Source organism: Elgaria multicarinata, chromosome 11, assembly GCF_023053635.1.
Source record: "Elgaria multicarinata webbii isolate HBS135686 ecotype San Diego chromosome 11, rElgMul1.1.pri, whole genome shotgun sequence".
Classification (NCBI taxonomy): Eukaryota; Metazoa; Chordata; class Lepidosauria; order Squamata; family Anguidae; genus Elgaria; species Elgaria multicarinata.
In genome coordinates, this window is record NC_086181.1 from 16,526,911 (window position 1) to 16,554,821 (window position 27,911).

Genomic DNA, 27,911 nt, shown 5'->3' on the forward strand with positions numbered 1-27,911 from the left:
GTAAAAAAACCCTCCCAAATAATTCACACCACAGATCGCATAAAAGGCAAATCGAATTACGCTCCCGCCTTCTTCGCTCCCTCAGACCCCTGCCAGGCCAGTGTCCAACTGAATGCAGCCGTGGTTGTGCTGCATTCACTTTCATGCTGTGCTGTTTACACTTCTATATGAAAAGGAGATCCAAATCAAACAGGAAATGACACAGACTTCCATCATATTAAACAACATTCCTTGGGAGATATGGAGGGAGGTGTCATGTGTTACTCTATGGCTTTTCAAGCTCTATGATCTGCGCCTTCCTCAAGCGCAGCTGTTCGCGGCGCTCTAGGACGTCAGCGCGGAGGAGCAAAAGACCCTTCGTGCACAGAGAGGCCGCCTTGCTGCTGTACGCGGTGACGTCAGCGCGTCACGGTCGCCTCAGCCGCCAACGTCGCGACCCCGTTTCTTCTCCGTAGTAACCGGGTAGTGGGCCCGCCAAAAAACACCTCTAAAGCCAAGTGCCTGAAAAAGTGGTGGGTAAGTAGAGAGAAAATAATGGCAGCCAGAAGGAAAAGAAAAGGGAAGAGACCTTAGGCCGTTCGCCCTCACGGGCGTTGGATAAGAAGGGGGCGGGGCTGAGGCCTAGCGGGGCTGTAGAAGCCTTTGGACCTGATTTTTCTTTCTCTCTCTGCTAGGCGACCCGGTCGCTGTCTCCTGCCTCATCCATTGGCCACTATCAAGAGTTAGTAGGTAGGTGGGTGTGCTCGGAAGACTGAAATTCACTTATATTTTTTGTGAACCGCCCAGAGAGCTTCGGCTATTGGGCGGTATAAAAATGTAATAAATAAATAAGGGGAGGAGGAGGAGGAGGAGGAGGAATGGGAATGGGAATGGGAATGGGAATGGGAATAGAGTGCCTGGAAGGCCCCAATCCTGGCGACCACCGTTTCCTTTTTTATGTTGTCACTGTAGCTTTCTGTATTGGTTTTAAAAAGCAAATACTGAAAACGGACTACTATCATTTCCATTTTATTTCATTTGTTCTGTTATTTCATTTATATCCCGCCTTTTTTCCTCCAAGGAACCCAAAGCGGCATATATGATGCTTCTCCTCTCCATTTTTATGCTGTTTTTATAGTTTTAAATTTTGTATATTAGTTTTTAAATGTTCAGTGTTTTTAATCTTTGTAAACGGCCCAGAGAGTTTTGGCTTTGGGGCGGTATATAAATGTAATAAATAAATAAAAATCTCCCCGAGTGGGGATGTGGACCCAGGTCTCCTGAGTCCCAGTCTGACACTCTAACCATAGGACAGGAGGTAGTTGAGAGAGATGGCAGCAAGATTAAGTCCATATGCGATTTCTAGTTTTAGAGTTACATTTTTAACAGTGTTCTTGTGTTGTATTGTCTTTATATGGGTTGTTGGCAGCCCTGGGTGCTTTGTGAGTAAGGGTGGGATGTAATTATATTTACTTACTTATGAGGCCATGACTCTAGCTTTGTGCACACTTTCTTGGAAGTAATCCCATTGAACACAGTAGGATTCACTTCTGAGTTAACATACATGCTATAATTTGCTGTTGTAATCTGTTTTTCTGCTCAGGTACCCCGTATATTGGCTTCTGTGGCTGAAGCAGGACCTAAATGCAGAGTTCCAAGATGTAATGTTTTTGTTTTGTTTCCTTTCCCCAGCCACACTGGTTGCATTTGTAAAATTGAGAATGGTATTTATTGAAATGTAGGGAATGAAGGCACCAAAGAAACCTTCTGGCCTAAACACACATACACCTCAAGCAAGGTGTAACAATCCCCAACAATCCCCACAAAAAACCCTACACAGTTCAGGCCACAGAATGCAATTATACTAGGTGCACTATGCAGTGGTTTCAGATGTTCCTGCAAGTAAACCAACCAATAGCCTATTTAAAAACAAAAGAACATATACACACAAGATTTCTAGGTAGAGATCTTGGATATAGCAGACTCAAATTTAGTCTCTGCTGAGCTACAAAAAATACTGCTCATCTTTGAAAAAGTCATCATCTGTTCCATGTATGCCGTCCTGATCTCTTTGGAGAAATGATAATCATATATATTTACATAATAAGGTGTCATGCTGCTTTTCTTCACCATTTTACTACATCATCTCTCAATAGAGCTGCTGTTCCCTGTTTTCATATTTGCAAAATACAGGGCATTTGGTTCTTTCCTTCATAATATTCTCCCTCTTCCAGGCCCTCTTTCAACTTTCTTGGAAGGATTGTATGATTGGTACTCTTATACACCAATGTTTTTCACAAATGCATGTGTCAACATGATTAAAATCGCCACTGAAAATATATATCTAAAATAATTGTGTGCACACACTGTAGAACTTAAGAGCAAAAGTAAATATTAACCATGCTGGGAAATGAGCAGGAGTAAAGGGTCATAATAATAAACTTAGGAATAACCAAAATAGAGGATCTTCCTCACTCTTCGCCCACAGCCTTTAAGGAAAACTGATCTTGCTGACAAGTTAAAGAAAAACTCTTTTTCCAGAAGATATGTTTTGCTTTTTAATAATTTGGCAAACAAATTTTATTAACTAGAATGTAATTGATTATATCACAGATACTTGAATTTATTTAAGGTTATTGAGGCAACATTCCTAAACTGTTGGATTGCTCTCTCTTTACTATTAGAAGCCTCCTCATTGCAGAGCTTTGTGCCACCATCAGTGCTCTGATGGCCTTAAGTGGGAGGAAAGAGCAGATCAGGGCAGCCATGAAATCACTGGGTCTGAAAACTTTCTCCTGACTCCCTAGAAAGAGTACCTCTGAAGTTTGCATTCTTATTTTCCCTACCATTTTAACCAATGGGAGGGAAAATAAAAATAAAGGAACAACCAGGAGAGGGACAGAAAAACCTTCTGCCCTGGCTAATGCCTGGCAGGGCTTAAGTAGTAGCTCCTCCAACACAGACACCTGCAGTCTTGTAATTCTCTTTTCCTGGTGATTTCTAATGACTGAACAGTAAAACAAATCACTGAGCAGGACAGTAAGCCCTTAACAGGCAATCTTTCTATATATTAGTAAACAAATATTTGCCTTGAACTTGGGTTTTACTCCTTTATTAGCAAATTGTTAGCAGTTTCCATCTTTTAAAAGTAGGTTCCTCTATGAAATAATGTAATGTCTTTCATTTGCTCTGATGAACATTTCAAATGGCTTCTTTTAATGGCGATGTATTTGTCTTTCTAATTCCATGCTGGCTACATATGAAGCTTTGTTCATATGAGCACTACTTTGGCTGTCTTTGAAATGGGGAAGAGGTTTATACTTAGCACATCATTTCATCTTTATCAGACCCGCCATTGACACCATGAATTGGAACAAAGGTGGCCCCGGCACCAAGAGGGGCTTTGGTTTTGGTGGCTTTTCGATATCAACCGGAAAGAAGGAAGAGCCCAAACTCCCTCAGCAGTCCCATAGTGCTTTTGGAGCCCCTGGTTCTTCAGCTGGGTTTGGGAAGACACCACCACCTCAGCTGCCTTCTTTTTACAAGATTGGATCAAAGCGAGCAAACTTTGATGAGGAGAATGCGTAAGCTGCCCACTTTTTGCACATGTATCCCAGTTAGATGTACTTCTCAAAGTTTCTGTGATGGTTTATTTTATTAAGACAGACATTGTAGTGTTAACTGACCATTTGTGAAAAGAAGGGCACCATTGGGTTGCATAGTCATTATCTATAGCCAATGGAACCAGTAGGGCCTTAATTTGTACCCTTGCAACAAGTGATCAAAACATCTTCATTTTTTCTTATTTCCTTTTTTAGACCAGCCTGTGCAGAAAGATCTTTAGTTCCACCTTAGCTGCACCTAGTTCATGCAAACATGTCCATAGGCTATACTTCAAATCACAACTCTTGAGCATATAAAACTTTATGGATTCAGCAAACTGGAGACCAGCTTGTTATCTGTTGTAGCACATAGTCAATATGGCAACTGAACATAATGAGCAGAGCTTGAGTATCTTGCACTTTGATAAATCCTGAAAGTTCTATATGCATTATGCATACTTTTGATTGCCAGACTAAGAAGAATGGCATTAAACCTTTTCTGGAGACTTAGACAATTGACTACACTTGTTAAGAAAGATTGTGAAGTATGCACTGTATGTTGCAGCTGATCTAATGCATAGAAGTAGATAGATATAACTTGCATTGAAACATGTAAAGCAGTAGGTTATAATATATAGTAATATAACGAGCCTGCAGCATGCCCGACACGTCTGCTTTTACTCAACAACCTACAATCGTCTCCTTTGTAGGTTGCTGAGCGTGATGCCAAATCTGGACCAATGGGTTGTATAGGGACTAAACCCAATTAACTCAAGGGCTGTTTATCCCCTAAACAACCCATTGGTCTGGGTTCAGATGTCATGCTCAAGAACCTACGAAGGAGCCAATTGTGGTTTGTGGCATAAAAGCGTAAGTGGTAGGCACTCGGGAGGCAGCATGTTCACTCTCTCTCTCTCTCTCTTGTACTCAACAATCCATGGGTTCTTTAACCAATGGGTTGTTTTTACATGGAAGCCAGACCAATGTTGGACTCATTGCTATCTTATTGCTTTAATATTATTTGTGTTTTATATATTTTGCATGTTTTCTAATTTTGAGGTTCCTTGGATACAAGATTTTGGGGTGGGGGGGGGCTAGTGGTCCTTTTGTGTGTTTGTTGATGAGTTTTCAGTATAATTCCCAGCTTGGGAATTCTAGAAAGTTCATCATTTCCCAAATTTAGCAGATGGTTTCCGGAGTTTTCCTTGCTCCACTTCCTGACTTTTGCAGGTAGCAAGCCTGTATGCTTGCCAAATCAGAAACCTCCTCTCCCTATACGTATAGGTAGCGTATTTATCGCCAGTGCCTAGAATGGCTTCATGTCAGTTGCCACTCCTGTTGCCCTTGGCTTTCCCCTCTATTTCCCCAGCAAGCATTTTTGTCAGTTCCTACCCCTGATGCATTGTATATTTTCCTGTCTGTATCTCTGGGATCTTACATTGTCCCACTCAATGCTTCACACCACAGGGGCACTTTGTTACACCCTGGGTTTCAGAAAGAACTGTCCCTGACCCTTGGATTTTCTTGTGGATGCCACATCGCCTATGCTGCAGTTTCTCAAAAGGAAAACTACTTTTTTAAAAAAATCTTAAGATGTCTAGAAGAAGTACTGGAAGATGCTCTGTAATCGATATTAACAATCTGCTATATGGTCACAACCATGTGGTAAACTGTTTCTCTTCTTATAAGCCTGGTTGTATGTTGTCTTGGTTCTTCACTGTGTCAGCTTCTCTTTCTCTGTCTCAATTGTCAGCTACTTTGAGGATGAGGAGGAAGATTCCAATAACGTTGACTTGCCGTACATTCCTGCAGAGAACTCTCCTACTCGGCAGCAATTCCATTCCAAGCCACCTGACTCAGACAGTGAGGATGACCCTTTGGAGGCATTCATGGCGGAAGTGGAGGTGAGCTACCATTTCCTTATGTTTTACAGAGATTATGTAGCTTTGTGATGCACCAGGAATAGCCACAGAGGAGAGTAGGTTGCAACTTTAGTCAGCACCTCTGAAGAGAAGAGGCAGAAATTTTAAACTTATTTATTTTAAATATATTTAATTTGTCTTATATGTTAGGGTATCTGAAGTCGTTAGCAGCAAAACAATAAAATAATCTATACAGTCCAGCTTTTACCATTCAAAGCAACAACAAAAGTGGGAATAAACATTTGGAAAAGAATAAAGCAGCAACAGCAATTAGCACCTTTCAGACTACAAAGGTCTTCCTGGTCCTCCCAAAAAACTAGTAGAGAAGTGAAGCTAAGCAAGTCTCTTTCAGGAGGGAATTCAATAATACTGATGCCACTGTGGAAAAGCCCCAGCTTGATGTGCTTGTAATTAAGTTTGAGAAATCAACAAATAGGGAGAAAGGCCTCCTGGGGGCTCGAACTACTGTTGCTACTGCTGAATTGGTTTATTTATTTTTTACTGAGAAGTAAAGATTTGCACTGAAGACCTTCTCAAATAATGTGACATCTAATGGTTGCTGTATCCATTTCCATGTAACACCATGAGCTTCAGTGTAATAGGAATTTGTGGGGGAAATATGCTGTATTGTAAAGTTATGTTTCTTTTGTAACCAATTAGGATCAAGCTGCTAGAGACATGAAGAGACTAGAAGATAAAGATAAAGAAAGAAAGAATACAAAGTAAGTTCTTTCATATATTACAGCCCCATTAGAATAAACAATAGATTAACAAGAACATGTAAGCATGGGATCATCTTATATTATTTCTCTTGGGATAATATTTGAAGATTTTACCATGCCAAGTTATGTAAGCTTCTCTGAACTTTCCTAAAGGCTATGATCTGAATTATGAGGGTTGATTTGTATGGGGCTGGTGTATGGATGACTTTGCCTTTCAACAGGGAGCTAAACTCAACTGTAAAGTTCTTTGAATAGCTCTCACACTTGTTAGATCTGAAATGAATTCAATCAAGGTTATTCATCAAAATTTGGCAAGTCCTGGTGGGTTGGAATGGATGTGTATGTTTTTTGTTGCTGCTTAATAATGTCAGTGTTGAGTTACATTGGCACAAATCAGACTGAATGTACGGAGCTGGGTATGTGGAACATTTGCAGGGAAGTTTTGTTTCTCTGCTTATTTTTCCAGGGGTATACGCGATGATATTGAAGAAGAAGATGATCAAGTGAGTTTCCTACACAATCTTTCTATCTATTACAATAAAGTAATCAATGAGTGCAAATGCACATTTCTGATATCCTTTGAAAGAAACTGGAACCATTTTTGTTTGCTGAGGGGACTTTACCGGGCGGGCAGGATGTGTCTGTCTTATCTAAATATATTGGACCATTGGCCCAGCAGGTGAATTGGGACCCAAAACTTTTTCACAGGCCAACATAAGTTGGGTTATATCAAGGGCACAATAAGTCTTTTTAATTATTATTTTTAGGAGAAGGTAAAGTAGAAAGATGGAAGGGGGACATGGAGAATGATATGGAAAAGGGGGAGGAGAGGCGGAAAAGAAGCAGAAAGACAAACATTTGTAGTAAAAGGAAAAGTAGAGTCCCATGTACAGGTTGGAGTTATAAAGGTGGGTCTTGGGCTGAAAAGGATGAAGGCTACTGCTTATTAAAAGCAGTTGAAAAAGAATAAGAAACTATTCTAGAGTTGACTTAATGTTTCTTGCACATATTTTTGTCACATCACACAGATTTCTATTTGTGGTTCTTTAAGTCTCGCAGTATTTAACTCTGGTGATGTTAAATAGCTTTATTATGATTGTAATGTAATAACTTTTATCCAAACTCTGGAACTTCTAGCTCATTTCCCAAACTCTGTGCTGTAGCACACTAGTGTTCCCCAAGAGAACAGGTAGTGTGCCTTGAAAGAGAGTTAGTATGTCCTGGGGTTCCAAAATATCTGCCCACTGCATTTCTGCATGAGTCATTGCTTTGGCCTTGCTACCTCCTAATAAGCCGCCACAATGGATGGGCGATTCTTCCCATCTCTGCATCAAGCATAATAGAAGTATTTAAACCTTTGTAATGTAGTGACACAGCATTATTACCCACTCCCAGTGGAGGCTGACTATTGCATATCTTCAAGAGTCACTGCTCTGGGCTTGCTTCCACTCAGGGCTCATCTACACCAAGAAGGATATTCCACTATGAAAGCGGTATGAAAGCAGTATATAAAAGGCAGGAGCCACGCTAGTGCTTTATAGTGATATTGAAGTGCACTGCAGAATCTACACTACTGCTTTATAGTGGTAATTAAGTACACTGACAACTGCTGGGGCCCATGACACATCTACATCAAGTAGGATATAGCGCTATGAAAGTGGTATGAAAGCAGTATATGGTGGTATGAAAGCAGTATATGGTATGTGTCAATGGGCCCCAACAGTTGCCAGTGCACTTCAGTACCACTATAAAGCAGCAGTGTGGCTCCTGCCTTTTATATACCGCTTTCATACCACTTTCATAGTGGAATATCTGCTTGGTGTAGATGTGCCCTCAGAAGCTTATCCAAAATTAGCACAGGTCGTGAGTGAGGCTTCTCTAAGTGTGGATATTTCTTACACATTTGAAAAATAAGCTTTTGGTCAGAACTTAGGAAACACTGTTCTAACATACCTAGAGTACATGGTTAAAGGGGAACATTTTTCATGGCTTACTGTAACATCGAAGTTGCCATTTTGGGATCCCTTCAGCAAGGAGTTTAAATGCACTGCACTGTTGCTTTAGCAAGCTTTAATCTTAACTTTGAGGACGTAATGTGCTTCTTAACATGCAGAATATGCATGAGGCATAGCTGAGAAACAGTGTTTAACACCTGAGTGTATCTCCCTGGATGGGTGAGATAGTTTGCTTAATTTTACAATGCAAATAATGTCTTTCATTTATGGATGGAATTATGTCCTATTGCCCTCCCTCACCTTTCTTTTTTCTCCACTTCTCCCCCTCCCTTCCCCTATTGTTGCAGGAGATAATGAATCTACCAAATTAATACTTCTTTCTCTCTTTTCCTACTTAAAGCTTCTTGCTAAATTGTCCATCACACTGTTTTAGTATTATGGAAGCAGGGATGCCAGCCGTTTATGAGCCAGTGTGGGGTAGTGGGTAGACTGTCAGAATGGGACTGGAAAGATCTGAGTTCAAGCCTAACTTGGCTATGAAGCTCTCAGGGTGACCTTGGCCGGTCGTGCACTCTCAACCTAACTTGTCTGACTTGGAAGAAAACATGTAGTGGTAAAAATATAGTGGTAATGTTATATTAGTAATTTAAAATAAATAAATAAATCAGTTGTGTGCCTTTTTAGCTAGTTAAGTTTGCATATTGAAAATCTTAGTGTGCCCCCTTCTTTCTTTTTTTAAGGATCTTTAAGTGCACAGATTATTTCTCTTGAATGTGAATTAAAATTGGCTTTTAAAAAGTAAAGTTTTCTTTTATTTTTTTCTATCTTCAAATATATGAATATGGAATATTTCCTGTTGTAGTAATATTTCAAAATGGTTTCAAAAAGTTTGTCCTGTCCTGTAAAGCAGAATATAATTGTTAGAAGAACTTTATTTTAGAACAGCTTTTCTCAGCCTGGTGCCCTCCAGATGTTTTGGACTAAAACTCCTAGCATTCCTGACCATTAGCCATGGTGGCTGGGACTTATGGGAGTTGAACTCCAAACCATTTGGATGACACCAGGTTAGAGAAGGCTATTTTAGAGTGTTCTTGTCCTAGAAAGTAAATACTTCCCAACTCTCTCTTAAGAATATCTTTCGTTTACATTGGCGACAAAGTAAATAATATGTAGTTCATCAGTTTTGTATAAAGCTACTGAGTTTCATGGAATTCTTCACAAGGCAGAATAATTTTAGAACTCAGAAATAATGGGAACATTCAGTTTCAGCTCCTATTTTGTTCCCTGGATGACGTTTGCTTGCAGATTTCATCTTGCTTCTTGATAAAACTCCCCATTAAGAATAGCCTTCCTTTTAAAACACATACATCATAAATAGTGAGGTTTGTAACTTGAAGATATAAGAATCTTTGGGAGAAAGTAGCAACTTGGTAGGAGAAAGTGTGATAGCAGGTAAGTCCACAAAAGCTACCCACATATCTGCATTAGTTACTTGTGGCACATTGGCAGCCAAAAAACCCCCCCTGCCTACTATCTTCCAGTTTGGAAAACTTTGCCTGCTTCACTGCCTAGAGTCTTCTGACCAAGAATTGATTTACAAATTTGCCTTAAGATCAGCAGGGCTAAATAAGAAGTAGAACAAGTAAGAAAAAAATGTGGGCATGTGCAAAGAACTTCACTCTCACTTCTGAACACCTTCAGTTACTGCTCACCTGCATGCACACCTGTGGTTAGAGAAAAGGGGTTTGAGGAGAATGGTTTGAGGAAATTGTCCAAGCAAATTTTTAGACATTGAGTACTGAAGGCTGGTCATCTCAGCATTGGTGAAAATATTTTTCTGGTATTACTTGAACTTTTGGATTGTTCTGCTCAGTTCTTCTGACCGTCGTATTCTTAACTTTGCATTCTGCTAGAAGAGCCAAGATATAGCAACCAATTTGTCAGGTGTTTTTTTTTTACAGTCTAACCAAATAATTATTGTGATAAGAGCACTATTAAAATAGACTCTGTCCTTTGTGGGTAGGTGTTAAAGTAAGCGTCTTTAATATGGTTAGCTATTCATGAAAAACTGCAGTAGCATTTCAACCCTTTTGGCGCTTGTATACAGTTACACTTCTCTGTTTTACTGCAGGAAGCTTACTTCCGCTACATGGCAGAAAACCCCAATGCTGGAGTGGTTCCAGAAGAGGAGGAGGATAACCTGGAGTATGACAGTGATGGCAATCCAATAGCGCCATCCAAAAGAATAATTGACCCTCTTCCTCCTATTGATCATTCAGAGGTGAGGGAATTCCTTCCATTGCTAGTATAGCATCAGTATGAAGTTCAGCTGAAGGTCAACAGTAATACATTGAATAAAGCAAAGTTAGAAAGAAGTCACCCTCATCATATGTGCTCTGGCAATCATTTTTCCCATTGAATTGAGCCTCCAAGTTAGGATGCTAGAAGCCCAAACAAAAAATGTACAGGATTTTTATGTACAGAGCCCAAAGAGCACCCAACTGCATACACTGACTACAGTTAAACACTTAACAAAAGACCATGAAATGTCTGCATAGGCTTCTACAAATATAAATTATTACACCCAATACAAATTCTTAAAGACAAGTTGCAAAAGTGTTTAAAGCAAAAAGTGTTTAAAGCAGAATAGCCAGTTTCTCCTGTCATAACAAGAACATATAACAAGAACGCAACTTCTTTTGCAGATCAAAAAAATATATGAACCCAACATTTGTGGTATAGGAATTCTGCTATATGTAAATGTATTTGTTATGCTTATGATATATAACCTTGAGTGTTAAGATAACTGGCTATTCTGCTTTAAACACTTTTGCAACTTGCCTTTAAGAATTCGTATTGGGTGTAATAATTTATCTATCCAAAGGGAGAAGCAGGTAAGAAATAAATATATTATTATTATTATTATTAGTGTCGGAGCGTATACAGACATCTCATGGTCTTTTGTTAAGTGTTTAATTACTCCGTGTATGCAGTTGGGTACTCTTTGGGCTCTGTTCATTTTCATATTTTTCCAACTGCAGCCCATTTTTCTGTTTTTGGTTACTGCAGGATTTTTATGTCACATCATGGGCAACAGGAGCTTGCTGTAGTGTGTTTTATTCCAAAATGAACTGCTGCTTCAATTCTGCACAGAAGCTGCATGTTTGTCAGATCCCATGCTGACAGCTATTGACTGCGATGATAACACAGCAGCTCAGGCAGAGGGGACAGACAGTTTCTAACTGATTTGGTGAGATCCGTGACTAACTGTGAGCACTTGGTCTGCAGATTGAATATCCACCATTTGAGAAAAACTTCTATGAAGAGCATGAAGAAATCACCAGCCTCACTCCACAACAAGTGGTGGAGCTACGCCATAAGCTAAATCTCCGGGTAAGATGGAAACAAGACTCTTCCTTCAAACGTTGCACTAGCCGCTAAACAGGCACCTCTGTGTAAGGTTCAGGGACATGGTTCCCGCTGAGTATACTTATGATCCATGTAAGATGAAGAGTGCAGAAAAGAAGGGGAGAGAGCAGGTATGCTAAGATTTTTAGGACGGTGATGCAGAGGAGAGTTAAATAGTAATTGGAATGACTACACTGAAGTGGCACAGAGAATATTTTCTAGAAGTGGACCTTGAAGAAGGTTTGGAAGAAGAATGTGGCTTGACAGAGAGGCTGTTCAGGTATTGAGAGAAGTGGAAAAAGTTGAGGCATTGCTAAAAGACGTGATGGTTAACAGATAAACTGTTACTTGGTTCTGGCAGTTCGTCGCCCAGTTCATATTCAGTACCTGTTACCTGGTGTGACACTTCTCCCTTCCGCCTATCCTGTTGAAGTTTGGCTTTATTTGTGGTTTGGAGCTTCTGGCCCTCTTCCGGATTCTCTCCCTCTCCTCCCTCCTGGGATTCTCCTTTCTCCACTGGCAATTACCTGTGGTTGTTCCAGCTTCTAGGGAGATGGTGGCCAGTAGTCCTCACGTTTGATTTCTGACTTGCATATGGAAAGGCCTAACAGGTAGGGAGAGAGGTTTCATGTGGTGATTGGTCCGTTTGCAAAACCTCTCTGTGCATTTCTGGGTTCTCTTGGTGATGCGCATTTCAAGCACTTCCATGATTACCTCTTTGCTATGTCTATATGGGGCTTCTGATGACATGGATATTCCCCTCATCATTCAGGTGCATCTGCCACCACTGGGCATTGAAAGGAAAGTTCAGTTCGTTATGAGGAAAGTTAATCTGTAGTGGGTGGGCGGATGATAATTGGCTCCCTTCTCATACATGCGCTACATCAGTATTTACATTAAATAATTATTTCTCTCAAAATGTGTAACTTTGTCTGAAGTGTTGCCATGGTGTATATAATTAATACATCTTTTCCTAGGTCTCTGGTGCTGCTCCTCCAAGGCCAGGAAGTAGTTTTGCTCATTTTGGCTTTGATGAGCAGCTTATGCACCAGATTAGGAAATCGGAATATACTCAACCCACCCCTATACAATGCCAGGTGAGTCTACATTCCAATTTTGGCAGAAATCCTGCCAAGTATAAACTGCATTCTGTCTCTCATCTGCTTTCAGAGGAAAATGTCACACTGTTACCTGTTTGAAAATTGGTTAACAAATTAGGGTGAAATCCTATGGAGATAGTTGTCAGCCTCCAAACTGGGAGGCTGATGACTACCCAATGTAAGGCGGCCAGAGCATCGAGGTGATCCTCGCCTTGGTGTTCTGGGCACCCTGTATTTTTGGCTAGACAGGCGGTTTTGTCTGTCTAGGCAGGGCACTTCAGAGCAGGAGGGCAAGGAGGACATGTGGCGCCTAGGAAGCTGCATAATACAGCTGCTGTGGTCTTCTCCCCACCCCGAGGACCCCCACTGTATACAATCTCTGCGCTCTGTTTCTGGACGCAGCAAGGACTGCACCCACTGCAAGGGAGTGACGAGAACAGTTTCTAGGCTTCCTGCCCTCCCACTCTGTTGAATGCCTTCTCATATGTAAAACTCCTAAACTAAACTTATACTATACAAAATGCTTGGAAAACAAAGCCTGTCCATCTGAGATAGTTAATATCTCCTTATGTATAAATAAAATCCAAGCATCGCAACCAATTTCTTTTGATTTCTACACACACGTTGTGGGTTGTCTGGAAAATTTAGTATGAGGGTACTTTGCATAGCAAGATTTTCTGACGCATGGTTATTTTCCTTGCATTTAGTAAAGAAAATTTAAAAAGTAGCAGATATTATTTTTTTGTCCCAATATTTGATCTGAAATATTTGTGGGGGAAAGTTAAAGCACAGCTAATGTGATTTAAATGTTATGTAGACATTTTTATTGGAATACTTTTTTAAAAAAGAAAATAACATGTACTTCCTTTTCATTGTTTTCTTTATTGTTTTAAATTTAAACAAAGGTATTGAAAACTGTTGACACATTAATACATTTTAGCAACACTTAGAACTGTGTATTTATGCTGACAGCCACTCTATTTCAGCAGGTTGTTGAGGCATGTTCTGTTTTGCTGTCAGTACCTGTTAGTTGTTTCACACTGAGACGTATATGTATTTCAGTGATATATGTGTATTCTCTCACATACTTGCTAGGGATAATCATCTGAAAAAAATACTAATTACAACTTTGAAACTGCCAAGCTTGCTAAATGTTGTATTTGCAATTTGCATCCATGCATTGTTACTAAGGAAGAAATGAGAAAATTTCTGTGCAAAAATAAGCACTGGAAAATTCTCTGCCACACAGCACTGCACACACTCTTGAATGCAGAATTCCTACCAATAGAATCACTTCCAAATAATAATAATAAAAAGATAAAGACACATTGCAATTTTTGACTTGAAATTCAGATATCCATTTTGTCCCAACAACTATAAAACCTGTGCTCTAGCAAGCAGAGTTATAAGATCTTGGCTTACCTTTTTGTATTTCGCTATTTTGCTTCCAGAATACTGATGGAAAAACTGCAAAACCAGTGTGCTGTCATCTCTTTCAAAATCCTTATATGCTACTGTAGGCAGATACATTTCATATTAAATGCCTTTTTTCAGTAGTGGGGTACTATGCTGTCATTTTAATATTTTCAGATTCCATTCTCTGAGCTGAGATTTGCCTGCTGTGTTGAATTTAAAATGTGTGGTGGGCTTCTTCTCTTCCTTCAGGGTGTCCCGGTGGCGCTGAGTGGCAGGGATATGATTGGTATTGCAAAGACTGGCAGTGGGAAAACTGCAGCTTTCATTTGGCCCATCATGGTTCATATCATGGATCAGAAGGAGCTGGAGCCAGGAGATGGTCCCATCGCAGTGATTGTGTGTCCAACTAGAGAGCTGTGCCAGCAGGTAGACATATTTGGTGCTTCATGAAAGGAAATGGGAGAGAAAGTAAACACTGACCTGGAACAGACTGTTCAAGTCATGCCATGTGGAGTGCCATCCTTTATTTAAACACCCAGGTCCTGTTCAGACATCACAGTGTCATCTGGTGGCATGTTGTGGGTTAATTAACCCATGAATTGTAGGGACCTGCACCGTGTGCGAGCCGCTTCTTGTTTGCATCAGCAACCCTCGAATGTGGCATTCAAGGGTTATTTGCATAATGTCCGAACAGAGTCACTTGGGATCGTTTGTGGGTTAAACAACCCCTAGGGCTCAGTGTACCTCACCACAAATTGTGAGCTAAGTAACCCACTACTTGGTGCCAGACGCCATCGTGGCATCCAAATAGGGGCCCAATTAAAGTTCAGTCTGTGAGAATGATAATTCATAGAAATGTTTTTTTGAAAAATCTTATCTTGCATAGCTGTTCAGACAGAAAGCCTCTGAAACTTATTTGGTGAATCTCCAGGGCAATAGAGTCCCAGAATCATGTCACAAAGATCACCTCAGTGTGAGAGCATGACTTTTTCCAGCTTGCTGCACTGCTGAGAGCGCCCATGGTTTTATCTAAGAAGTTGGTGATAAGATAGAATGGTGCTGTGGTCCTTTGTATACGCAGGTCTTCAAGTGCTTGGTCTTCCTTAAACCCCAGAGACTTATGTTGGGGACCATATGTATTGAAAATAGGAATATCGGAGGAATCCATTTGGGGCGGGTGGTGGAGTTTGGCAGGTTTTCGTCAGCATGGGCCCCTGGGCTCCGGCCCAATCATCCACAAGTTTTCCAACGTGTGGATTTTTGGGGAGGGGTTTGTGCAAATCGTATTGTGCACAAAATTGCGGCCATTAATAGTGCAATTTGCACAAAATTGCAGCCTTAAATGGTTTAACTTGTGCGAATTATGGCCGCGATTTTGCCTGCCCGCCCCCTTCATGCCTTGGTACCATGGACTCACCATAAAAACAGGGAAATGTACCCTGAACACTTCATCACCAGAAAATTTGAATTCTTCAGTTTCTATTTTCAAAATGGATTATTTTAGCAATCCCTTTTGGAATAGATAGAAGTGGAGAGAGGCGACAGGACAGAAAGCCAGCAAAGAGGACCCTGATGCGGTCTAGATATGAACGGCAGGTGTAAAGATGGGTGGCTGTAGAAAAAGCAAAAGAGAAATTAGTCACTAGAAAGAAGTGGTGCTCAAAACAGACATGAAAAGAACTGTTCTCTACGCCCCATTGTCATTCTTTTAGATCCATGCTGAATGCAAGCGCTTTGGGAAGGCCTACAACTTGCGCTCTGTAGCAGTGTATGGTGGAGGAAGCATGTGGGAGCAAGCCAAGGCTCTGCAGGAAGGGGCAGAGATCGTCGTCTGCACCCCAGTGAGTATTTCAAAAAGGTGGTTGTGCTGCCATGGGAGATACTATTTATTTATCATAATTTCAGTCCACCCAATAACCAGTGTTCTACGGGCAGCTTGCAAACAGTTAAAAGAATAAAATACAATACAAAATGACAAACAGCACAGGAATAGATAAATATAAAGATATATAATGAAAAACTTAAAACGAAGTCTCTAAAATGCCTGAAAGAAAAGAAAGGTCTTTGCCTTGCGCCTGAAGGAAAGCAGTGTTGGTGCCAGACGAATCTCCTTGGGGTGACCATAAATGGGGTGCTACATCCCAGAAGGCCACCTCTCTTGTAGACACTCATCTAACTTCCTTGAGGGGTGCCCGGAGGACCTAAGGGTTCCAGCAGGTACATATCAGGGGAGATGTTCCTTTAGATATCTTAGTCCCAAGTCCCACACTCCGAGAAAAGGTATTGGCTCATTCTCAGAAAGGGGAAGAATAGTCACAGGAAAAGTAGGACTAGTGGAGCCTGCTGAGACTTTTCCAGGTTAAATATTGTGCCCTAGAAATTACTGTGACAGGTGGTTTGAATGATGTTGATACCGGCTTTGCTGACAAGGTCACTGGTGTGTTAAATATTTCCATTCAGGGCCGCTTGATTGATCATGTGAAGAAGAAAGCCACCAACCTTCAGAGAGTCACTTACCTTGTGTTTGATGAAGCTGACAGGATGTTTGACATGGGTTTTGGTATGTACCCAGTCAGAGTGGCCATATGGATGCATCACAGAGGCAGTCAAGGTTCCCCATCTTCATGTTGTCCTCTAACAGTGCCGTGTGCCTTGAGAATCCATTAGAGAGGGAATGTAAAGACAGATGTCTTTCTTAGCTATGTACTCAACTGTGACTTATTGTAGTCACAGAAAAGTACAGAACATTTTAGGTAATAGATGAGATTGGTGGTGCAAAATGAAAGCCTTTGCATGGGAATATAACAAGTGGGGGGCGGGGGGAAGAAAGTGGTTTGACCCAGTGAAGGGTAGGGAAAGTTTGGGAAAACACAAACATGTCTGTTTTGACTGTTAACGCTAGTATCGAGCTGTGATATGTGTCCTGTCATGATCTCTGTGGTTAGCTGGGAATGACTTCTTAGTGGTGTTGTTAGTGCTCCAGATGGCTCTGTGAAAGCACATACGAGGATAGGTTTTGGTGACCACTCCCAACCATTGGAACTTCCCTTTCTTCAGAAGTCTGTCGCAGCCTAGGCAGAAATAGCTTCCCAAATACCCTTTTGTTCAAGCAAGCATTTTGTGGCCAGAAGGAGATTTTTTTTTAGTGTCCAGCTCTCTCTAATTTACTGAATACCCATCATATGAAATGTAGCATGGCTTATGGTGGCAGCAGCATTGAAGGTGGCATGTAGTGCCTAGCTATGCAGTTACATCTTTTGCTCACGATGAATGGGAGGCGGACAGGACAGGACTGGAAAAATGAGTCTCTTCTAGGGAAGTTGCATTCTCCATCTCTTGGTTATGCTGAGATAAGACAAGAGTCCCTGGTGTGTGTGTATGTGTAGAGAGAGGGGGGGAAGTTGTATGAAGTCCATATTGAGTCATGATTTTTTTAGTTAATTAATCATTGGACTCTTTAAAGATTTATTTGAATGTAAATATGTTACATGCCTATGAAGGAAAACCCACTTTCATTTCAATACTCTCCACCTCTGGAGTATAAAATATTTCTCATAGCAGTAATAAATAAGAGCCAAAATGGCTACAAAAACCCATTCTGCTGAAAATCTGTATTTAAAGAACATAAGTGACCTGGTTCATACATAATGCTAATCCATGTTGCCGTACTCAGAATTTCTCTGGCAGACGACTGAACAAACAGTGGTTTGTTTTTTCAATCCCTAGATTGTTTCCCTCCTCTTTCACCTGCTTCCACCCTGTATCCCAAATGCCTTTGCAGTGCTGTACTACTGGCATGTAGAATGGCTGAGATATTTTACCATACTTGCCTGCTCCCTCTGTAGCCTGGCAAAACAACTGATGGTTCTGTGTTCAACGTAACAACAACCCATGGCTTAAACAGTCCAGACTTCACAGCCCAACAACAAACCATGGGTTCTCTTCCTGGGTTGTTTGTGGTTAACAACGCATTGTTTGTTAGCATGGCCGGGTTCACACATCCCAGCAAATCAAAATTCACCAATGCATGGGTTAAATAAACTATGGATTAGTGTTATGTGCAAGTCTGGCTGTGTTCACATGTAATATTAAACCATAATTTAGCACTGTGTATGAGCAGAAAGGAGTACGCACGCCTTGCCCCCACTAGCCAAGAGGAAGAATAAGCTAGAATTCAGTTTCACTTCAGTAGATTCCCAGCTTATTGTTACCTGTGAACCAGGAATGGTGGTTTGAAGTAAACTAGTTTGTTAAAGAAGCCAGCAAAACAACCCTGGGTTTGTTTTGGCTTGTTTAGCAATTGAATAGAGTTTATTTTAAAACTTATGATTCCTGGTTCACATATAGTGGCATGCCAGGATCCTGCTAAAGTGAAACTGAATTCTGGTTTATTCTTCCTCCTCATCACACAGGGGGAGGAATGGGGGAATGCAGGAGCCCCAAACTTCACACAGGCGCCTCTTTGCTTATGCACGTTAGTGCTAAACCATTAACACTGATATGTGATTTCAGTTGAAGGCTGTCAGCTTCAGCTGTCTGTGGTTCTTGCTGTTCGAAAAGACATGATAACTTCAGATATGAACTGAAAGAAAATCTTATTTTAAGTTTCAGTGAATTTGGCATATGGAAAATTGAGCTGTTGAGTCTATGTTGCCTGTATGGTGGTTGCCATTACTTTTAGGCACACTGTTTCTATTGCACTGCTTTTGCTTTTTCTGTATATATGATCATCTTTTTTTAAAGAAAAAAACCTAATTCAGGTCTGCTGAATTGCATGCTCTATCAATTATAAAGCCCCTTTTCTTTGACCTTTTAAAACGTGTGCATGCTTCTTTTAAAGAGCACCCTGAGCCTAATCTCCAAATATATCAACATCAGATTCAAGAGGTACTGCCATTGAGCTTGTGGGTGAGTCTGCATTTCACGAAATAATTAAAAAAAAAAAGATTCATCCTACAATATAATGATCCAGCACATTTCGACTGTGTACCATACTTTATTCATCCATTTGGGTGTTTAGAAATCTCTGTGGGACTGCTTTTCAGCATATGCCATCACAAACGGGGCTTTCACTAGAACTCTTTTCTTTTCTTCATTCAGAATACCAAGTCCGATCGATTGCCAGCCATGTGCGCCCAGAGAGGCAGAGTGAGTGTGGGCTTTCCTAATATGAGATTTCTTGAAATGAGTCTTCTATAAGATGGAATAGTTCTTGTTTTATCCTTGTAATGATGCTGTTAGTCTTTCCTGTGGGAGTTAGTTTGAGTTCCAGAAATTGTTTTTGATGTCTAGATTTACCTCTGGAAGAAATCAAGTGGTATGTGCCTTTGCACCCTTCTTTTTCTAATTAAATAAAGATACCCTCCAACTTTCCTTCTCCCCCTGCAGATTTCACCTTTCTCAGACATTGCTGCATTCTAAAGCTTTGTTCATCTAGAGCAGGGATGGGCAGCATGTGGCCCTCCAGATGTTTCAGCTTACAACTTCCATTAGTCCTAACCAGCCTAGCCAATAGTGAAGCATGATGAAAGTTGTAGGCTAAAACATCCGAAGGGCAAGAAGTTTCCCACCCCTGACATAGAGGTAGTTTTCAGGCAGGCCAAGCTACGACCTCTTCATCTTCCTTTGCCCTCTCGTTACCTTGAAACGCTTTTCTGCTGCATGACAAGTGGGGAGCCAACTGCTACCTTGAACCGCAAGATCTTGGGACAGGTGACCGTTGCCAGGTGCTGGGCCAAGCAGGTTATAAACAGGCTAACCTACCCTGAATGTCCTGCTGCGATAGGAAGGAATGTAGGAGAAAATCTACCTGTAATTCAAGCTGATTCCAACGTAAGAGAAAATCTCCATTTGTAACTTAGTCAGAAACAAACAACTTTGCTGCTTAATTTGACCCAGGACTTTCTGGTAAGCCATGCTGCAAGGTATTTCAGAAGTCATTGCCCAGCTTTAGACTGTGTCATGCATTAACTGGAATATGTTCTTCTGTAACTGCATTCTGATTGGAGAGGATAAAGCCTCTGAACATGTGCAGAGTGTCCTGAGTCATTGCTGGCAGCTCTCAAGTGTCTAGATTCTGGGGGCATTGCTTCTGGATCACAGTGAATGGCGTGGCTTCCTTGTGAGCTTGCATTCCAGCATCCCTCTGTGTGTGTATATATAAATTAAGCACTACTTTCCTGGCTTAACAGCTCTACTGTTCAGTGCGACTTTTCGGAAGAAGATTGAGAAACTGGCCAGAGACATTCTGATTGACCCAATTCGAGTGGTGCAAGGAGACATTGGAGAGGTAATATTGGAAGTTTTTAAAAAAGCTTGTTTGAAAGGATTTGGGCAGAGTGAGAAGTCCTGGGTGTGCACAATATGATTGTTCTCTTCTTCCCTGCTTCTGCTCTTGTATTAAAACATTTACTTTACTATTGCCAAATTCTGACGTTCTCGTTTTGCCACTCTTCACCCCTCCCCCCGCAACAGGCAAATGAAGATATCACTCAAATTGTGGAGATCTTCTCCTCTGGCCCCAACAAGTGGAACTGGGTGACTGGCCGCCTAGTGGAATTCACCTCTTCAGGGAGTGTCCTCCTCTTCGTCACTAAGAAGGCAAATGCAGAGGAACTGGCCAATAACCTTAAGCAGGAAGGGCACAGTCTGGGGCTGCTGCATGGTGACATGGACCAGAGTGAAAGGAACAAGGTCATCTCGGATTTCAAGAAGGGGACCTTCCCAGTCCTAGTTGCTACTGATGTGGCAGGTAGGCCTGGGAGCCATTTCTTAAACCATACCCTTGACCCCTCCCTCCCTCCAAGCCATGATATCCCTTAAGACTGGTTAATCAGGCGCACCTTTTTAGTCATTAAAAAGTTTTCAATTTGATTAATTACTTGATTTACTTTATTTGATTAATCACTTCCAGCCCTGATGTAAATGGGTTAAAACGGGTTAAACTGTCTCATTGTGGGAGACCCTGCAAAAGGTCTTCATAAGTGAAGATTTGCGAAGGGACTCAGAATTGGTTGTTGAAGATCACTCATGTTGTCGGAGGTTCCACAATTATATTTTTCCTAGGCTGCATTGCTTGAGATTATAACAAATATATTTAAAATTAATCAGTTTCACCTGTTGATCACATTTGTATCCTCTCTTCCTCCAATTTGTAATACCTTTAATTTGGCTCTGTTCAGGAAAATGACATTGCTTCCATGCCCTGTTTCGTTATCTAAATTCCCACCAGATGTTTCTCTATTCTGCCCCCACCCCCCAGTCTCTCAAAACCTAAGCCAATACACAGAAAATGTATGGGATAACATGATTGCTTTGAAGTGTTAACTGGAGCTTTTCTAAAATTGAAGATGATGGAACAGAAAAAAACTTCTTTGAACAGAAAGGAGTTCTTTAAACAGACCAAACCGGGTTGCCCTCAAAGGACAAATATTTATAGCGAATCAGAATTGCAATGAACCAGTGTTGAAACTCCCCACCCCAAACATGACTCCTAATGTTCTGTGCCTAGCTCGTGGTCTGGATATCCCTTCCATTAAGACTGTGATCAATTATGACGTGGCTCGCGATATTGACACCCATACCCACCGAATTGGTCGTACTGGAAGAGCAGGGGAGAAGGGCGTGGCCTACACTTTGCTGACTCACAAGGACAGTAACTTTGCTGGAGATCTTGTTCGGAATTTGGAAGGCGCCAATCAGCACGTCACAAAAGAACTCATGGACTTGGCCATGCAGGTAACTTTGGCAGATGTTAAGAAGCCCTGACATCTTTTTATTTGCCTGAAACATGCATGATGGATTGTGTATGTGTGTTTTTATTATAAGCTACCTCAAATTGCATGGGATATATGTTTTTAGAAGACATTTAACTTGACATTTGAAATAGGTTTTGTTACTGTTCTCACTGCATTCTTTCATCTCTTTGAGCCAGGCAGAAGTTTAGTAAAGAAGATCTGGACGTTAGCCTGTAATGTCCAATAGACAGAATTGCATTTGAATCTGAGTTCTGGGTTCAGGTTTTATTTCTGCCATGGATTTGCTTTGTGGCCTCGAGCAAGTTGGAAAATGGAACTTTATCTGTAAAATGGAAATAATAATGAATTATTATTCATTAATAATATTAATGAACACATATTAATGTAGTAAAGCACTTTGCTGACTAACAGAGCTGTGTAAATGATAAATAGTTGTTTGGGGCAAAGTTTTTGGACTGATTCTGAGAATTCAAAGTTGGAGGCCTATGCAAAGAAACAACATTACAAAGGGATTATGTTTTTCCAGAAATGCATTAGATTTTCTCTCCCCTGTGGCTGTTTAGCAAACAGTATAGGATTATAATGATGCTTCCATTCTTGCCTACTTGTACACTTTATTTTTTGGCATTCCTTTTACACTTTTGGCTCTAGTCTGGAGTATCTAAACCAAGCCACAACTGAGTGCACACATATAGCAGGCCTACTCCTCCTGTACATGCTTCTATCATCTCTCTCTCTCTCTTTTTCAGAATGCTTGGTTCCGGAAATCACGTTTCAAGGGAGGAAAGGGCAAGAAACTAAACATTGGCGGTGGCGGCTTGGGGTACCGTGAGCGCCCCGGTCTAGGATCAGAGAGTGCGGTAAGCACTGAGATTCAGAGAACTAACGTATAGATTAGCTCTCTGATTTAAATGGGATTTATTCTCAGGCAAGTGTGTATAGGATTTCAGCTTAAGTTGAACACTGCTAACTGCCAGCCTCTTTGTATCACAGGACCGTGGGAGTAACAGTATAATGATCAACTATGAGGCATATAAACCATCTTCGGGAGCAATGGGGGACAGGTTGTCTGCAATGAAGGCAGCATTCCAGGTTGGTATGACAAACTGCCTTGTTCTGGATTCTTCTGGGCACTTGTGCTGCTGCTACTTTTCCTCCAAGGCTTCTAGCCTAGTATGACCCACTGTGTCCATGAAGATCTGTTCTCCCTCTTTGTTCCCAATCATATCAGGAGAAAGAACATTGCAAAAACTGGAGCCCACCGAGGATTGCCCTGCCAAGCCTTTTTCTTCTAAGCCCCCCCTCCCCTGCACATACACCCCAGACCTTACTTAAGATGAGCTTCTCCATAGGTCAGCCCATGTCCACGTTACTGTGATCATTACTGGAAAGAAGCACTTGGGGAGGTGATGCATCCATTCCCTCTCTGCCCTCCAATCTACTTCTTAACTCACCATGATCTCATTGAACCAACTTTGGTGGGAAAGAAGCTGTTGGTTCCCTGTAGATTTTCTTCAGGATGGTGGTTATTCAGCCTCTAACTGCAGCCTGCAAAGCAAGTTTCCCTTATTCAGTAAGCAGGATTTTTATTGGCTAAGGATGGAACCATCGACTTCCACTCATCATTTAGCCCAGAGTTGCTCCTTTGCAGGTCAACCTTCCACTACACCAACAAATGTGCAGAGAGAGCAGGAGGGAGTGTGTATTTCATGCCAGAGATTCCTGCCAGCAAGAATGAGTTCAGTAAAATAAGCTTGATGGCTGCAGCAAGTAAGCCAAGCCATACGTTAATGTAGAGGGCCAAAGAGAAAAAGCCTGTAATGGCTCTGCCAGTCGGTTGTAGGAGAGATCCCTTTCCCATGTATAAAATGGCAAGTAGGTACCACTTTAACAATAAGCTATTGCTCCTGAGCAATAGCTTAAGCCCAATGAGGAAAAGCCTATTCCATCCAGCCCCCAGTCCCCGATCTTTGACAGCGCCTGACGCCCCTGAAAAAGCGAAAGCAGGAAAAGAGTCACGTAATTCTTGGGGATCCTTGTGAAAGTGAAACTATATATATTGGTGAGGGTTTTTCTCTCTCTCTTGCAGTCCCAATATAAGAGCCATTTCGTTGCTGCCAGCTTTAGCAACCAGAAGACAGGCAGCTCTTCAGCAGGTGCCAGTGGTTGGACCAGTGCTGGCAGTTTAAACTCCGTGCCAACAGGTTCAGCACAACAGAACTCGGCAAAGCCCGACAGTCCCACGGGTGCAGCAGGTATATCGAAAGGTATCCCAGGCTTCACGAGCGCTGGGAATTTAAACAGCGTCCCCAGCTTCCCAAGCACTGGAATTCAGGGATTCAACAGTGCGAATGCCAGCAATAGCAGCAGAGAAGGCACCAGAGAAGGTAGTAGAGAAAGGTACAGCGACAACCGGGGCAGCGGTCGCCACAGTGATGGCCAGCGCCATGGAGACGGCAGCGGTCGCCACAGCGACAGTCAGCGACATGGGGAAGGCTACCGCCATGGGGAAAACCGCCATGGGGACAGCCATCGTCACAATGAAAGCCGACATTCTGGTGGTGGTGGTGGGAGCAGCAGCAGTAGTAGCCGCCATGGTGACAGCCGAAACAATGGGGACAGCCGAAACAGCAGCGAAAGCAGAAATAGTGAAAATAGGAATGAGAGCAAGAAAGATGGTAACGGCAAGACAGATGGTTTTGCTGTTCCCGAACCCCCAAAACGCAAGAAGAGCCGATGGGACAGCTAAGAGCCTAGGCTCCCTACAAAGTGGCACGGTGCCTCTCCCTCCCTCCCTCTCTTTCTCTCTCTCTCTCTTTCTCCAAGGAGGGTCTCTCTGCCAATACGTGGCTACTGAGAAGGCTAACAGTGGACAGCAATGATTCCCAACCAAATCTTGGCTGGAGCATCTGCAGACAGCTTCACTTTACTGGCACGTCAGTGTTGTGCTTTGGTCCAAAGGAAAGCGTTCCCTTTTATGGAATTTCTCTATGCTCTGCCTTCTGAAAATCCGTCCACCCTGAGAGACTTCAAAAGACTGATCCTCCTTAGCAAAAACAAAACATTTTTGTGTGTTTCTTTTTTTAACTGAATGTGTCCAGAAAGGGGCTTGAACTGGGTAGGTTTTGTTTTATTCCAATCGATGTGGATTTGAAGTAAACTAGCCCTTGTTTTCCAGTAGGAGACCTGGCTGCCCCATGAGACCTCTCAAGACTCCTTTTCATCCCCCATCACCAATATTTTTCTACACCATCTTCATCCAGACCTGGTTTCCATGTTCCTGTTTATTGTGACATGCACAGTGTCATAAGAGAACATGTTAAGTCAGGACTGGGGTGTTCATGACCATTGCAAGCAAGAGATGTGGAAGGAGTCATGGTTCCTGGGGCAGAAGGGCGGGTGGGCAACTCACGATTGAACTAGCCCATCTAATGTAGAATCTCGGGCCTTGCATGGAAAATGTTTCCTTATGGCTTACGTCAGTTCTTTTCTTAATCCCTTTACCCTTCTCGTCTACTGCGTCAGCACTGAGTAGCTCTTATGTTTGGATTTGTGAGCAGGTGCTCAGTCTTGATTCCTGCTTTTTTTATCAGTTGCCCACAGTAAAGGCAGAGAAGAGAGGCAAAAGGTCAGCTCACTCCCTTCTACTCACTTGATAGTGTCAGCATGCTAGTAGCTAACAGAGAGAGATTGAGATTCTTATTCCTAGGAGTGCGAAGGAGATGGCAGCAAACATGCAAGCAGTGCAGCCTGCAGATTTGTCACTTTTCTCTCCCTATGTAACCCAGCTATGATGAGTTTGGCTGGAGCGCAAAGGCTCCTTTTACTCAGTATAATGACATATGTGAATAGTGTGGGGCACACATTTGCAGGGGCAGGATGGGTAACCTTCCTCACTCCAGTTTATGTTTTTACACAATATGCCGTCTCCTGTGTTCTGAATACCTCCTTGCGGGAGCAAAGACTTCAGAAAACAGTGGGAAAACTTCTCAGCGGAGACCAGCAGAATCTCAGTTTGCTTTGAGCAAAGCTGCTCTGTCTCCAGGGATGGCCCGGTTTCTGCTCAAGTTGGTCCTGGATGTGTCTATGGGCAAAAAGAGCTGCATCAAGCCCGAAGAAGATAGGAAAGACAGGCCATGCAATGCCAGGGGGATAGCGCTCCCGCAGGATTCCCTAGGAAGCAAGTAAGATGAAAATCTCAACAACGTCCGTTTAGGTGGGGTCTTGTGTAGATTGCTTTGTGAATGTTCCAGAAGTTATTCTCTCCCCGTCCCACTTTCAAAAAATAAAATAAAAGGGTAAAACAGGTTCGGGGAGGGAGACTTTTCATATATAGTATCAAGTTATTGTGATTTTGGGCTGACCCAGAAAGCTTTCAGACTTTTAGGAAGTTTGAGAATGGGCTGCTGAAGATGCGCGTGTGTGTGCACAGAGATGCTAAAAGTGGGACCTGTGTGAAACAGTGTGCTGCTCTTTCCAAAATGCCTGTTGCATACACTTCTGGAAAGAAGAAGCAAATGTAAAAATATTTTGCTTGGTGTGGTGTTTTTTTTAACTGTATATTCTTGGGCTTTTTAATCTGATTTTTTCTCTTTTTTGCCAGAGTGGTAGAAAAATCTTGTTTGCTGAAAATAGTTCTGTTCCTGCTTCTCATTTTTATGAAGAAATATCTGAAGCTGTGTCAGGATTCTGTGACATGCCATGCTCTTTACTTTCCACTTTCTCTTCTAGTAAATGTTTTCTTACTAGAACAATTGCCTGGGATGTGCCTGTTTATTTTGGCTCCCCCCCCCTTTTACTCGTAATTGGTTTTGCAGATAAAAAAGATCTGACTGTTCTAATTGAGGTCAGGACAGAATTCCCCCCCCCCCCCCAGATCAAACTGGTCATCAAGGACCTTCAGAGTTTTTTGTCGCCTTCTGCAATTTACTCCTTGCCACATTTGTTCAGGTTACTTACTCTGCAGAGTTATGTGCATCCTTTCCTAAACAGCTGCTTATTCCCTGCAAATCACTCCTTCCTAGCACCATTTTGTGTCAGCAAAGCAGCAGCTATGTGTTGGCTGGCAGTGTATAATTGCAGTTTTAAAGAGAAAGGGATTCCATATTCTCTAAGACATTGAACCAAAGTCTGCCTTATTTGTAGTTCTAAATGGGTCACTTCTTGTACCATTATCAGTGAATAGACAGAGGAAACAATTTTCTCCAAGAATGGTTACTTTGGGTTTGAGATAGCAAAGCATTTCTTTCCTTTTGGAAAGGATGGTTTGCAGAGGGGTGGCAGCAGGTTGGTTTGAGGTTTTTGAGTTCAGTTTTTTGTTTTGAAACCTAGATACTAAGAAATTCCTCTTTGGATACCACAGTTAAGAGAAATGTACAAACGTATCTTGGTTTCGCAGTGCTTTTGGAAAGATGGCAATGTGTCCTAGCTAAAAGAGAGGTGTCCCTCTCCCCATGTATAGCCATGTTTTCTTTCTTACTGCGAGAACTGCAGGTATCTTTCCCCATGCTTTTTAATAGCTTAAAACAGGGGTGGGCAACTTGTGGCCCTCCATATATTTTTGCCTACAACTCCCATGATCCCATACCAATGGATATGCTGGCTATGTCTGATGAAAGGGTCACAAGTTGCCCATCCCTGGTTTAAATCAAAATATAATTTACACTTGAATACATTCTGTAAAACTATAGAATTGGGGATGTCAACTATTTTTTATTTTTTAATTATTAAATAACTGCATGTTACCAGTCTCAATATTAGTGGCTTTTTGAGAAATTGAAAGAGAATTGAGTAGCCTGAACAATTAATAAACACAAGCTACCACTCATTGTTAGAACAAAACAATCTTTTATATTTTATTTCTTCCACAAGTAATACATCAGAATCACAATAGCCTTTAAAAATAAACAAGTTTGCCCTTAACTCTTAGTGCCTACTGACTGTTTGGTGTGGTGTGGGGATTGCAATTTCAGTCAATTAAAATATTGTCTGATTACTCTGTCCATTTAATCCTGCAGCCCTAAAATGAATTCTCTTCAACTCTAGCTTTA

At 41.7% G+C, this 27,911-nt stretch overlaps 1 protein-coding gene across 4 annotated transcripts; it reads left to right on the top strand.

The window, feature by feature from the left end:
• The first annotated feature begins 382 nt into the window (after window positions 1-382).
• Window positions 383-27,783, top strand: DDX42 (DEAD-box helicase 42). 4 transcript variants are annotated; one of them, XM_063138682.1, is made up of 20 exons: window positions 383-516; window positions 675-729; window positions 1,583-1,640; window positions 3,327-3,563; window positions 5,335-5,485; window positions 6,164-6,225; window positions 6,692-6,728; window positions 10,312-10,461; window positions 11,469-11,573; window positions 12,566-12,685; window positions 14,354-14,530; window positions 15,817-15,945; window positions 16,565-16,664; window positions 19,205-19,252; window positions 20,296-20,393; window positions 20,579-20,855; window positions 21,615-21,841; window positions 22,611-22,721; window positions 22,855-22,953; window positions 23,951-27,783. In XM_063138682.1, exons 3-20 carry the CDS (start codon window positions 1,624-1,626, stop codon window positions 24,608-24,610), a joined length of 2,805 nt encoding a protein of 934 aa, XP_062994752.1. In that variant the 5' UTR covers window positions 383-516; window positions 675-729; window positions 1,583-1,623; the 3' UTR covers window positions 24,611-27,783. The 4 variants fall into 4 exon arrangements, with proteins under 4 accessions (XP_062994752.1, XP_062994753.1, XP_062994755.1 ...); XM_063138683.1 differs by lacking the exon at window positions 1,583-1,640; XM_063138685.1 differs by lacking the exons at window positions 383-516; window positions 675-729; window positions 1,583-1,640 and adding an exon at window positions 2,636-2,758.
• The last annotated feature ends 128 nt before the right edge of the window (window positions 27,784-27,911 follow it).